The 14,640-nt window shown below is 43.5% G+C and overlaps 1 protein-coding gene across 1 annotated transcript in view; it reads right to left on the bottom strand.

Annotated features, from left to right (window-relative positions):
* Positions 1-2,182: 2,182 nt before the first annotated feature.
* TIMP2 (TIMP metallopeptidase inhibitor 2) overlaps positions 2,183-14,640 on the bottom strand; it is a 44,065-nt gene continuing 31,607 nt past the window's right edge. Inside the window, exons 2-5 of the mRNA XM_054977073.1 lie at positions 11,438-11,538; positions 9,860-9,968; positions 7,529-7,653; positions 2,183-4,798 (exon numbers count right to left, since the gene is read on the bottom strand). Of these exons, the coding sequence (XP_054833048.1) occupies positions 4,601-4,798; positions 7,529-7,653; positions 9,860-9,968; positions 11,438-11,538 (533 nt within the window). The 3' untranslated portion in view covers positions 2,183-4,600. The remainder of the gene's footprint in view (positions 4,799-7,528; positions 7,654-9,859; positions 9,969-11,437; positions 11,539-14,640) is intronic.

Genomic DNA, 14,640 nt, shown 5'->3' with positions numbered 1-14,640 from the left:
AGCAGCAATATATCCTGCTACAATGCTGTTTTGGCCACTTTTCTCTGTCGCTTTTTTTAGACTGCAACTAACATCTTCCTTGCTATAGTTTCTAGGGGCATCTTGCAATCCTTGTCCGTGATTATAACATCCGACATATCTTCATTGAGCATGCCAAAAACCAGTGGTCTGTCCCTGTACTTAGATTTTTTTTATGGTAAGCAATTGCTAATTTTCAGTTCAAACTGCCTAACACCGAATCAGACTGAGTCCCTCGAATCTTATACGGAGCAGGTCTCCAGGTGCTCAAGCAAAGACATTTCCCATTTCTGCTGCCTGAGAATCTTTTAATTGGAAATGGAAGAAGTTTGTATCAGAGCCTATCTGTGTATAAAGCATGTGCTGTACACAGAGCTGAGGACCAAAAAAATGATCCGCCATTAGATGTAGCATAATACTCTGTCACAATATATTTTTTAGATTATAGACCCCTTGAAATACTATCATTATGCATGTGCAAGGTTAAGCTTTCCATCGATCCATCTCAGCCATTTGAGAAATAACCTTTTCACTCCAGATAAGCATATGGTCCACAAGAATGTGTTGCAAATTCCCAAGGGGCTGCTGTGTTAGTCTATTGTAGCAAAACAAAACAGATGTCCAGTGGCACTTTACAGACTAACGTTAGGTCAGTCGTCATGTTTTGAGGCTCAAGGAGCTTGGAAAGAAGGTATCCAAACTTGGCTAGCGAAGTAGATCAGCTTCTTAAACAGTTGCATTAGGAAAGAAACCTAGTCATAAAACTTCTTTAGGGCAGAAGTGGAGGGGAAATGCTAGTCTGTGATCCTATCCCAGTTTTATTTTTCTAAATTTCAAGCTTGCAGATTATCTCCCCTCTCTATGACTCTAGAGAGCTCTAGGTGTATGTCAGCAAGAAAATCAAAGGCATACCCTTGTTGAACAAATGCTTTGGACCCCGCTGATTTCCAATTAACTGGGAACCTGTGAAATAAACAGGTCTGAGATTTTTTTCCTGTTACATCAGAACTAGGTTCTTAGTGCCTACAAGATTCCTTCAGTAAGAGACAGCCTGATTGCTACTGAAATAATGGCAAGCCGTCTCTTAAGGAGAGCCCTTTCCTTACAACTATGTTTGAACGATAGATGTTCATAAGGATGTAAAACTAGCCAAGCTGGTTCAGGCCAGTGGGCCATATAGTCCAGCATCCTATTTCACATCAATGAGATGCTTCCCATTAAGGCATATAAAATAAGAGAGTGTGGGCTAAAGCCTCCCTTCTTGTTGCCCTCCATCACTAGAATTCCGAATGTTACTGCCTCTGAACATGGAGGTTCCATTGATGGACCTATCTTGCATGTATTTGTTTAACCCCTTTCAAAGCCAACAAGTATAGTCCATCACTACCTACTGTACCAGTGAATTCCACAATTACCTGAGCTCGATCCTAGCGGAAGCCGGGTTCAGATAGTCAGCTCAAGGTTGACTCAGCCTTCCATCAGGTAGATAAAATGAGTACCCAGTTTCCTGGGGGTAAAGTTGAGATGACTGGGGAAGACAATGGCAAACCACCCCGTAACAAAAGTCTGCCAAGAAAACGTCGTGATGCAATGTCCCCCCATGGGTCAGTAATGACTCGGTGCTAGCACACCTTTTTAATTACTCTCTGAGCTTGTCCTGATGGTCATAGAAGACATCAGCATGGGAACCAGAAGGCCTTTGGAAATAGCTAGAGGGGCAGAGAACCAACCGTCTCCATCATTAGGATGGGGGGGGGGAGGTGTATAGAATTCTAACCCTCCCAGTGAAGGCTGTCCACCATCCTGTTTTTAAATTTGTATGAATAGAAATATGCTGCTGATTTAATGATGTTTTAATACAGATGGAATTTTTACTGTGTTTTAATACGTTGTTATCCACCCTGAGCCTGCCCGCAGGGAGGGCGGAATACAAATTTGAAATAGAAATAGGAACCATAGATCAGTTTGTGCCAAAGAGAGAGAAAAAGTATGCCTAGAGGAAACTTGGAACCCTTAACTTAGCTCAGCTTATGCCATGACTACTTTGTTATATGGTTTACCGTAGTCAAAAGGCCTAGGTAGCCCTATTAATCCTTTCTCGGGTCTTAGTGGACTCATTTCCCATTGCAGCATCTTCATTCCCCAGACAAAGAGAGGCTTCCCGTTTTATTTGATAATACTGTTTATTGTCCAAAGACTCAAATGTCCACATATGAATTATACAAAGCGTCTGAGACATGCACAGTCTGCTTGTCTATTCAACAACTTTCATGTGTTCCCAGCACAAGAAAATCTCAGCTTTCAGAATCCAACAGAAAAAAAAGTCCACCCACCCCCAATATTACTCCACCCACCAAACAACATCCCAGCTCCCCAATAAGCTTTAAATTATGGCTGCAAGTTAGATACTTATTTTTCATACTTACTAAGCAAAGATTTGAAAATAATGTAAACTTTCTTTTAAATATTTTGAGTTGCTGGCATGAGGAAAAAAGGGAAACTTTGTATGTGTGTGTGCTTGTGTGTCTCAGGGAGGGTTCGGCGTGGCACCAAAAGCCACAGCGATAAATTAAACCAATTGAAGAGCTTTTGATAACTACTTTTTCCATAAATAGATTTTTCACAATGGTTGCTTTTCACACAGCTACTGGAAAGGCAAGCTGATCTTACTCCTTGGCAGGTTATGGGACTGCAATTTGGCTAGCAAGAAGCAGTCATACACCACAGCCAGCCTCCAGCCTCTGGAAAAAGCCTGTGCTTGTTGTAGGGGCAGGAAGAGGAAGACAGAAGGAGAAATACTACCACCACTGGCATTACGAAATAACCGGAGGTCTCTACCCTCCATACGTTTTGACATTCTTCCCACTGTATGTTGAAAGCTTCCAATGCAGAACCCCTTTAAAAAGAGTAAGTGCAAATCTAACAGCTAAACAAGGAAATTTAAAAATAATAATAATAATAATAATAATAGAGCACAGGAATGATACAACTGATTGCCAAAACAAATGGAAAACATTACAATCAAAGAGAGTATCAGCAGAGAGAGGTAAATGTCACATATGATATAACCATACAGGAAGCAAAAACGGGAGTCATATATTGGATTGAACAGATTTTTTTCCTTTTTCTTTTTTTTTTTAAATATATTGAAAATCAAACAGACTGGTCCAATATGACATCTTTTAAAAAGTTACCTTGATGAACAGCATGAAAAGGTCACGGGTTGGGGGGGAGGTCTGGCTGAGTACTTCCGGGCACCCTCCCAATTAATTTTGGGGTCTTGCAAATAGGGGCAGCTATACAGAGCTCAGGAACTACAGCAAAGAAACAAAGCTGGCTCAGAAAATATGGAGAAAGAGCTGGATGACTGGGATGGTTTGTAGGCAGCCAGTGTCCATTTTGTGACTCCAAGGGAACATTTATAATCACAGTTTAGAAGGGTATGCCTCGACTACCTGGCTCCTGTGATCACATTTTTGGGAGGGGGATGCCCAAACTCAGTTCTTTCCACAAAGCTTCCCTTCTACACAGGACAGACTACAGAACCTGAAGCAACTTCAGTCCTATTGAAAAAATCACCATTCTGCATAACAAGACGTTTCAAATAGGGGGAGAAGAAAGACTCCTTTGGTCTACCAAATACTGAAAAGGAATAGCGAGTCCACTGGGCTGGGAGGGGCTTTGGCAGTAGAATTACATTAATGGACAGGAACACAATAGGAAGTAGACACAGCGAATGTTTGACGGGGAGGCCTAACAGGTAATTCAGCTTCCCAAGGGAATAGTATCTTAATTAAAATTTATACTTCAGAGTACAGAGCCAATATCTGCACACAACTTTCCCATACACACAAAGGTGGTGACTTAACATCCATCAACTCACACTGCGACCCAACTAGTGACAAAAACATTGTTCCTGAAAGCAGGGAGTGCCCTCTGCCCTCTCAGCACTCAGTAGCAGGATGCTTTGACAATAGAAAGGGGAACGCAGTGTTCACCAGTACTGTGGCAAATCGGTCCTCTCGTTTTGGAAGCTATTTGCTCTCAGTCCACTAGCTGTGTGTGTATGGGGCAGAGAAAGGAAAGATTCTGAAGCGCCAAGGGTAGAGGTTTAATTTGTGCTGTGTGTGCATGCATGTATATAAAGGGGAAGATAGTTTTTTACACAGGCAGAAGCCAGTAGGGTTGGAATAGGGAGCTGTCCCTACAGCAGTGGCTGCCCTCTCAAGGCAGTAAGAACCTGGTAGGCCTGCTACACAGAATCAGAGGCAACGCCTCTCTCAGCCACTTGTACTGTAAATTCTGCACCCCCTCCCCCTCCCCATGCCGTGGCATGTTGGTAATTGTGTGATCCAGGTTGCAAGAAACCACTTGTTAACACAACACAAGGGAGGAAACCAACAAAGCAATGTGTAAGTGGCTTAGACCTCTCCTCCCTTAGCCCCACTTTCCACCACCATTGTGCTTGCCCGGGAGACCCTATTTTCATGCTGTTTCCAGGAAATGATGTCAGAGGTGGACCAGTCTAATTTCTTGCAAGCTTTGTTGCTATTGGCTACTGGACTGCCATGGCGCTGGGGACTCAAGGGTCCTCAATGTCAAGAAACTCCTGCTTAGGTGGGGCCACTCCACGGTACCATGCGCATGAACCATCGCTCCGCTTGATGCAGGCATAGTGCTTTGCCTGCCGACCATTGATGTTCTTCTCAGTCACCCAATCAGTCCAAAGACACTCATCCTGAGCAGAAACAAAGCAAGGGATGGAGGGGCAGCGGGAGATCTGCAGAGAGAAGGGAGAACCATCAACAACTTAACAGCCATTCCAAATTGCTAATAAATCTCTCTCAGCTCTGGGGAAGGCTGAAGTTTCTTATACGAACACATTTCTCCTGAAAACTAGAAGAGTTGAAACCTCAGGTATCAAACCAGGCAGGAGCCCAAACTATGAGCAACCAAGGACTTCCAAAGGCACAGTTAAAGAGCCAGCCTTTTCAACGGCTCAGCAGCAAACATGCAAGCCATCAAGGTGTTTTAAAGCTTATTAAGAATCTAAATTTCCTTTAAAACATGAAGGAGGAGACAGAAGCAAGCTAGACACAGTCTTTCCAGACAATTATTGCCACTGAGCTGTTGCAAGGATTTTCCACATCCTTCAACCTATCTTACTAGCACCCTGTTGAATGAATCATCATCAAAACTTTGTGATTTCCTGTCCACCTACTGCTTCAGTCAGTCGTAAAGGGAGAGAGTGTTCCACTGGCATATACCGAATTCATTTCTTCACCAATGAATCACTACAGCCTATTACACAAACATAAGAAGAGTCCTGCTGGATAAGACCAGGGGTCCATCTAGTCCAGCATTCTGTCTCACTCACTGGCCAACCAGTTACTCTGGAGGGCTGATGTTGCCTCCTAGCACTGGTAATCAGAGTTTTACGGCCTCTGAATGTGGTGATTCCCTTTAGTCAGGGCCGGCGCATCCATTGAGGCCGGGCCGGCAGCTGCCTCAAGCGCTAAGGCGCCAGACGGGGTGCTGGGGGCAGGGGCGCACGCCATGGAGCTGAATTGCCCCATGCTGCTGCCGCCGCTGCCAACACACAGCTGTGGGCCAGGCGCAGCAGGTGGCTGTGGTGGAGCGCAGAGCAACTGAGCCGGAAGGCTGGGAGGAGGCACGTGCGCCGCCACAGCCGCCTGCCGCGCCTGGCTCGCAGTTGCTGCGCCTGACCAGGAGCGCATGCTGGCAGCAGCAGCATGAGGCAACTGAGCAGGCAGCCTCCCAGCCTTCCTGCTCAGTTGCCCTGTGCTGCTGCTGCTGCCACCACTGGCACACAGCTGTGGCTAGGCACGGCAGGCGGCCAGGGCAGCGCGCAGAGCAATTGCGCCAGAGGGCTGGGAAGACGCATGCCGTCCCAGTGGCATGCCCTGCGTATGACATCACATGCAGTGACATAATCACATAGTCTAGGTGTGCAGGCGGCGGGGGGGGGGGGGGGGAACAGCCCTGAAGCTGCCTCAGGCACCAGAAATCCTGGCACCAGCCCTGCCTTTAGTCACCATAGCTAGTAGCCATGGATAGACTTTGTCATAATGGGCAGGTAGTTTCAGACCGCCATCTCTCGTTATCTCAATATAACTCAGTTCTTCAGACTCTGTTCCTGAAAGTAGTTGCTCTGGCCTGGGAACATACCGCACACTTTCCACAGTGAACACAGATGCAAAGAAGTCATTTAGCTACTTTGCCACCTCCCCATCTTTCTTCAGCAATTCTTTTATTCCTTTATCATCCCAAGACTCATTTACCTCTCTGGCCAGTTTCCTGCTCTGGATATATTTAAAGAAATGTTTATTGTTTGCTTTGATGCTTTTAGCAATCCTATGCCTCAAATTCTCTTTTTGCTTGTGTAATTATTAACTTACACTTCTTTTGCCAGGTTCTGTGTTTCCTTCTGTTTATCTCATTTGGGCAGACTTTTGGGCTCACTTTTTAAAAAACGACTTTTTGTTTTTATGGCTTCCCTGACTTGGATCATTAACCATGTATGTATCCTTTTATACTTGGCAGTACCTTTCCTAACCTGGGGAATGGATCTATCTGGGCCTCAATTAGTGTGGTTTTAAATAACTTCCAAGCATCCTCTAGGGAGCTGAATCTCTTGAGCTTCTCTTTCCTCATCATAAAGAAGGGCTTATGAGACTGAGGATGTGCCGTCTAGGCAGACTTGAGAGTGGCACTTCATTTTAGACATTAACACTAGGAAAATGTGAAGGAAAAATCCCTGTTACTGTACAAAATGAAGGACTGAAAATGCTCCACTATCTTATTATGGCCATAGAATATTCACACATCAAATATTCATAGAATCACAGAGTTGGAAGGGGCCATACAGACCATCTAGTCCAACCCCCTGCCCAGTGCAGGATCAGCCTAAAGCATCTCTGACAAATATTCATCCAGCCTCTTCTTGAAAACTGTCAGTGAAGGGGAGCTCACCACCTCCCTAGGCAGCTGATTCCACCTTTGAACTACTCTGACCGTGAAAAAGTTTTTCCAAATATCCAGCCAGTACCTTTGTGCATGTAATTTAAACCCACTGTTTCGGATCCTACCCTCTGCTGCCAACTGGAACTCCCTGCCCTCCTCCAAATGACAGCCTTTCAAATACTTAAAGAGAGCAATCATGTCCCCCCTCAATCTCCTCCAAACGAAACATTCCCAAGGCCCTCAGCCTTTCCCTGTAGGACTCCAGACCCCTGATCATCCTCATCGTTCTCTTCTGCACCCTCTCGATTTTATCCACATCCTTTTTGAAGTGAGGCCTCCAGAACTGCACACAATACTCCAGGTGCGGCCTGACCAAGGCAGTATATTTCCTTGGATATAACCTCTTTATCTTAAGCAAATTTCTAAAATGTTTCCTAATCAGAGCCACACACCTCAGCCTAAATATAGGATCCTCTTATAAAACAGCAGATGGTCCAAAATCTAAGACGGTCATATTTGGATTTACCTTGCACTCACAGCCCATCTGGTATCGCTGGTTTAGACTCTTCTTCTGGGTGGCACTGAGGGAATCCCAAGGGACTATGAAGTCACACAGTGTGATATGCATGTTGCCGTTGCCCTCAGATTTTCCTGGCAGAATGAAGTGGGGTTTTTTATTGGGACATGTATCACAAAGAGAGACAGAGAGCTCACGCGTCACTGACACTCCGTATCAAATATCATCATAATCCACTCCTAGTGTAAGTTTATCTTTTTGCAGATAAACTACCTTGGCTAAGAGGTGTCAACTATACAAGAGTGAGCCACAAAAAGGACTTGTTGATACCAAGCCTTTCCTCTAACTCACGATAGCTCCAAGTACAATGAAAACAGAATTTCTGACATGCCGAGTCAGGTGATCAGTCCCTCTTGTTCAGCACTGGTTTCCAATAATTAGGCAGGAACTGATGGACATTTCCTGAACTTACAGCTAGCAGCCACCAGAACTGTACATGGAGGCTGCACATCTATTGTGGATGATAACTACATGACAGGTTTGTCTAATCCATTTTAAAAACCATTCCTGCTCAAAGTTAATCCATATCATGAAACACCAAATTTCACCGGTTGGTTTTGTGTTGTGTGCTGCCACATATGATTAATTAAGATACCCTACAAGATTGCGAAGATAGAACTGGCAGAAGAAAGCTGGTGCTTTTATGAAAGTGCCAGTAGGTGGCGCTTGGCAAACCTCTCTGCCTATAATTTAAAAGCAAAAGTTGCTCACAGGCTCCAGTTCCAACACTGACATCAATGCAATCAAACGTCATTTGCAATATATCAAGAGCTCTGCTTGCTGCATCCACTATGGATACTGCATTTATTTCAGTCGGAAGTTAATCCTAGTGACACCCGGTAGCCAGCTTAAGACATCAGGGATAGAACTATTTGATTACATCCCAGGAAATTCTTGGATTCATTATATTTGCATCCCACCCTTCTCCAAGACATTCAAAAGACAATGTTTTCACAACAGATCTGTGAGGTAGTTGTTAAGGGATTTTTTTAAAGGACCTCTCACTTAATGCCCTATGTGTGAGCACAAGTGAAGCTGAACATGCACACAAGAGGCAAATTTGCCTCAGGGTCAAAACACATGATACTCATGGGCAAGTGTCAGATCCTGCAATGATCCCTGGGAATTGTAGTTTTTTAAAAAAAACACATCCACTCAACGTGATTCTCAGCTGGTGAGGGAAGAGGGAGTCTCTCTCTCTCTCTTTCACACACACACACACCTTGGGATGAGGGTGGGGGGATGGGGAATGACGTAACAAGAGACAGGAAAAAAGCCAAGATATTTTGCAAGCGCAAGAGAAATCTAGTCCCTCTCATTCTTATTCTCCTGGCAGGAAATCACTGCTTGGATTCCCGCCCCCCCACCTCTGTCCAGCTGACTGGATTTTTGAAAGAGAATCAGTCTCTCTTTCAGAGAATCTCTTTGAAAGACAATCTCTGTTCTTTGCAAGAAAACCCACTTCACTCAGAGGGGGCGGGGTTAGACTACCATTCCCGGCAATGATTGCGGGACCAATCAAGTGCTCTTCACATGAAGTTTGTCTCGTGTGTTCTGACCCTCAGTGGCAGATTCTTCCTCCCTGGCTTCTTGAATTAAAACTACAGGTTAGCTCAATCTTGCAGTGAGGAGAGAAATTTCCTTTTAACTAAACATTTTCTCTTGTTCTCACTTTCCAACTAAAATTTTAACCTTGACTGTGTTATTTCCCAGAAGAATTTCGAACCTGTGACAAAATTATGACTCCAGCATTGAAATGTTTATATTACATTAAGATCTGATTGTCCCATCAATCAGACCCGCTGGGTGCCATGAATCCTGGGGAATGTATTATTTGTTCTAACCTTTGATCTTTTACTCTGTAAAACAAATAACCATTATTCTGTAAACAATCAGTATTAAGGGCATTTAAAGCCCTCCAATGCCACTAGTCTTTATACACGTCACCTAGAAATGGAGAAATGTGTCTGGGGTTATTCCATGTAAGAAATAAAACCATTTTCCTCTCTATCCATTGTGTTTGGTGTCTTGAAATATATATGGGTTCGTGGTAGAAAGGGAATTACAAATTGGAGGCAGAGTACTATTACAAAAATTCCCCTAACAGTAGTTTAGGCTCAGGGACAGTACTTCATAATCAAGTGCCAATCTGAATGTGGGTGTCCTATATTCAGCACCCAAAATAACACCCTCCAGAAGCACTATGCTTGCTCTCCTCCTTCTCCCTGGCTTTTCCGGGGGGAGGGGCAGGAATCATTCTATTTTGGAAGTATTGATTACCTGCAATGAGATACTCCTTTTTGCCACCAACATCCAGCGTCACCCCACACACTGCTGACGAAGGAGCCGTGTAGATGAATTCAATGTCCTGGTCAGGCCCTTTGAACATCTAGAGGGGAAGAGTCTGGTGAGACCAAGTGCAGGAAACACCAGTGCCCAAATTCCTGTGAACCAGCTAATCTAGAGAGCACAAAACAAGATAACTGTTGGGTTCAAGCCACCAGCAGCCACTGGGATAAACGGGATATCCATCCATGTTGACAGCAAGGGCCTTGTCTAGGTGGGTGTTTGGTGGTGTTCTGCCAGTATGGCTCATTTGGGAGTGTGGTGACCACAAGTTACAGGCATGTCTCCCCACCACGGCAAAATACTCGGCCAGATTGTTTAGCACTGCCATGCATCACAGCAAATAAAAGGCGCCAATGTGTATTTATCACAAGGATTCTTCAAGCCAGTTCCCTTTTTACTACTCATTCCCTGCCCCACAAAAAAAACAACCCTGAACTCTGCCTATTCTGTGAGGCACATTAGAATGAACACCTCTGCTATCAAGCATTTTTCATCAAAGGAAAGCTGGTTTTTACTAAGAGCAATCTACTGGGCTCCTGCCCCTTCAGGCATTTTGTGTCTTATTCTTCAGAATCTTATCTCTAATCATGAACATCGATGTATTTAGTACATGGAAATATGCTACAGAACTGGGCGGGATTAAGGTTGCCTAAACCCAGTTCCTCAAATGTAAGGGTCAAGTAAGGGTCAGTGGGCAATGATTATGTATATTCTTTGAATATCTAAGGCATGCTCTAAAATAAGATACATGCATTGTGTTCTACTCGGCTGGGATGTTCCAGACAACGGGTTCCAACATGCTGTCATAATGAGCCTCCCTAAAACCATTCCAGCCAAACTAAAAGCAAGCAAACAACTTGAGCAGAGATGCTCACTCTATTCCCAGGCCCAGTTTGGCTAAGCCAATGACAACAGGTTAAGCCTCTCCCCCATGATGTCCCTTCATTCTCCTTCACATAAGTGAATGGCTACCATTCGCTTCTCTAAAGAAAAATAAAATGCTGCGCTGTCATTAAGCAGCCCAGGCTTTGTTGACAGCGCTGCTGCAAGGGGTATTGTGTCTCTCTGTGCATACAGCATGCAGAAATGCACTGCAGTCTCCAAAATCTGGTGATCCAAACCCCAGATAATTCTAAACAGGCATGTGCGTTCAGTCTCTAGACTGTTACGATTCCTGTGTCCAGCTCCATGGTGTATGAGGTCCTCATTTCACCATAACACACACTGGACCAAAAATCTTCTGTTGATCTGTGTGTCCTATGTTGTGGGTTCCTTGCATTGTTGAGGCCTATGAGATATCCGTGGTAACTACAAACCTTCAGAACCCTTTTCTGGCACCATCCCCTCTGTTTACACAACAACCATACTGCCTGAACTAGAACAGTGCATTCTGGTGGGTTCTCCATATTTTTTTACTCTTTAACACTATGTTGTGCTCCTCTTAATTTTTTTTAAATGCTTTTTAAAAATTCCATATAAACGAGATCATCATGAAACTATTATATTTACCTTTATCTGTTTGATCTCGTACTGGATGCGTTTGATGGGGTTTCCATAGATGTCATTGCCGGAGTCCACCTCTCTCTCAGAAACAGCTTTTGCTCTAATCACTGAAATTACAAAGACACAGAGGAAATCAGTGGTCAGACACAGCAGCACCGCTGGCTCCAAAATTTCTGAATCGTATTACAATCCAAGCAACAGTGAGTTGTCCATCACTCCCCACACGCCCAACAGCCGTACCAGCAGATAGATCTAATGCTGTTAATCCTTGTATATATTTAAAGGGACAGTCCATGTAGCAGGCGGCAAGCAATACCATGGCTTCTTTTGTGGCCAACCACGAACCATCTCCAAGAGAGCTTGCAGCAATGTTGGCAACATTCACTCTCAATTTCAGAGATAAGGCCAAAGCCATTAGCCTCCAAGAAGTGCCCTAGCTGGGAATGGGCGGAGTGAAATGGATACACTTTCCCAGTCCTGGAGTGACCAGCTCAGGTTGCAACTTGCAAGACCATTATGGTGATATGCTCTGGTTATGTTATTTCAGAAATAACGTGGATATCTTTCTTTCATGACTCATGAGATTGTATGTATGTGATAGTATCACCAGGGACAGGGGCATGTTCAACTTTTTACTGTGAGTCTTTGTCCAAGATAGGATAGATTGTTGTAACTGAAGCCACAGGAACACTGAAAGTCTGTTTGTTAACAGCGAGTAGCAGTGAGTAGCTTTTCCTCTTAATATTCAGACTCTCATCTAGTAAATTATCCTTTGAGAAGCTGCTCAATTTCACTCATTGAAACTTCTCCAAGCAAAACCTTGGCTTTGGCTTAAAATCTTCAGATTTTATAGACACCTACTGTCATGTTAACCCTAAAGGACAACAGATACAAATAAAACAAAGATAATATTTATTATATAAGCCTGTGTGATTTCACTAAATTAAAGAATATTAGAATTTCCATGGTGGGTCCAGATCTACCAATAGCATCATCTATCTCAACAGTCTTGTCTTCTGTCATCCAAACATCACAGAAAAGTTTACAAGCTGGGCACACAGTATTAGCTATTGTTAGACTTCCCTATACCAGTTCTGTACATGGGATCTATGCCTCTTGCTACTGTGCCAGAAGATACCAATATATCCTCCTCCCATCGAGCTATACTCTACCATATCCTTTTAGACAATCATCCCACATACCCTGCCAGCATTCAGAAAGAAGTAAATTTAAGTATGTTCCCAGTCCTGAACCTTCTCAGCAATGAAGGAAAAGTAACTTACACAACAGGTTGCTTCACATAAAATTGAGGACTGAGCTGTTGCATAGAAAATATATTCCAGGTCTAAAATCGGGGGACTTTTGACTGAAATTCTGTATGCTGCACTTGAACATTATCATTACTGTTATCATTACTGTTATCTTATTACTGTTTCACAAATTCTAGTGCTCAGAACTGGCAAAACCAAGGCTCAAATTATGTCTTGAAATCTCACATATTCACACTCTGGTGCAAACCATGTTGTGCTGATTCAAAGACCACTAAGAACTGTACATCTCAGCCCAGATAATTTTTTAAAGGATGATCACAAATCCCTGCATGATCATCCACACATTAGACTCTCACACACTACAGACCACACTGTGCCACAAATGAGCAAGAGCTAATGTGGTCTACCACACCCAAGTACATGAAGAATAGGTGAGTTAAGCCACACATTAGGAGGTGTGTCAAAACCACACACACACACACAGTACATTGTTTAGAAATTGGGTTTGTTTGCTTCTTTTTTTGCTATTTCGTTTTCTTTAAACTATATACTATAAACAGTAACATAAAAGTTATAGACAATAAACACAGAAGAAAAACACAACATTCTAAAAGGAAGACATACTAACAATACATAAACAACTAACAACATACTAACAAAACAAAACAAAAAAGACCTTAAAAACTAAACTACAGGTTGAGTTCCGATTTCTCCCCAACAAATACGTATCATTACTAACGTCTCACTTATTATAAGTTAAACATAAGAGCCCTTTCCCCCCCATTGTTCATCATTCTCAATCCATAAATCCAGGTATCATCAAATCCTTGATTTGGGTATGTTTGCTTCTAAGAAATGTGCACTGAAAAGGCTGGAAGGAAGGAAGAAAGAACCGTTTCTTTTCTCACTTGTGCTCCACTGAACACACGGCAAGCAAGGGGGGGAAAGCAAATTATGAACCCCTTAAAGCCCTGGATTCCCATCCAGTTCTTTGCATGCTTTGAGCTATATTGAGTAACCTAGTCCTGTTTTTAGTTGCAGGGGCTACAGACCTGTATTTTAAAATACTAAAGCTTAAAAACTGGAAGGGTGGGTGAATCAAATTTAAAGAAGTTTATTTTATTGGTAGCATCAGAACTGTGCAACACCCTGTAGCAACATATTCCCTCAGTTAACTATATGCTGTTAGGCAGTACATACTCCTGTTTGCCATATACCCATGGCCCACTAACTTCCCTAGAATAAAGTTTTCCTGTTTTGAGAGTGAATAACTTTTCCCCGTGCTGCTAAGAAGGGCACAAGCCTGACTCAACATCCTGTTTACTAAGAAGAGTCCACCTACGAATATATGAAACTGCGTTTATACCAATCCCATCCAAAGACCCATCATGCCCAGGCTGAACTGCAGGGGCTTTCTAAGGTCGCGGGCTGAGAGATCGTTCCCAGCCCTGTTACTTGAACTCCTTTGTCACTGAAAAATGTTGGGGAACTGAACCTGGGACTTGTCCCACACCAAACATATGCTCAGCTACTGAGCTTTGGGCTTTCCCGGTTATACGATTCCATGTAAGACAGCGTAGGCAATTCTGGAACTGGCTTTCACAGAAGATTTCTGGAGTACTTGAATTGCAGGAGGGGCAGGAAATAGCAGATAAGATTCTGGTGCCATTTCTAGTCAGTCTGTATTTCACAGAGTTTTCAGCTGGAGCTAGCCTTCATGCTGACCTGTAATTTTTAGCTCAAGCCAGCTATGAGAAGGAGAAGAAAGAAAGTGGCACGTCTTGTTCCCAGTTTTCAACAGATGGCCCCTAACTCAGCCGCCCAGCCCTTTGTGTCAGAACAGACTTTACATAACATGATTCGACATTTAAGAAAATCCTGCAGGCATTCCCTCCACCTCCTTCAGAAGCTCTTACTAAATGTCTTGGTCTCATTGCA

Source organism: Eublepharis macularius, chromosome 4 (genome assembly GCF_028583425.1).
Source record: "Eublepharis macularius isolate TG4126 chromosome 4, MPM_Emac_v1.0, whole genome shotgun sequence".
Taxonomy (NCBI): Eukaryota; Metazoa; Chordata; class Lepidosauria; order Squamata; family Eublepharidae; genus Eublepharis; species Eublepharis macularius.
Note: the sequence above shows the minus strand (reverse complement) of the source record. Positions and strands in the feature narration are given on the sequence as shown.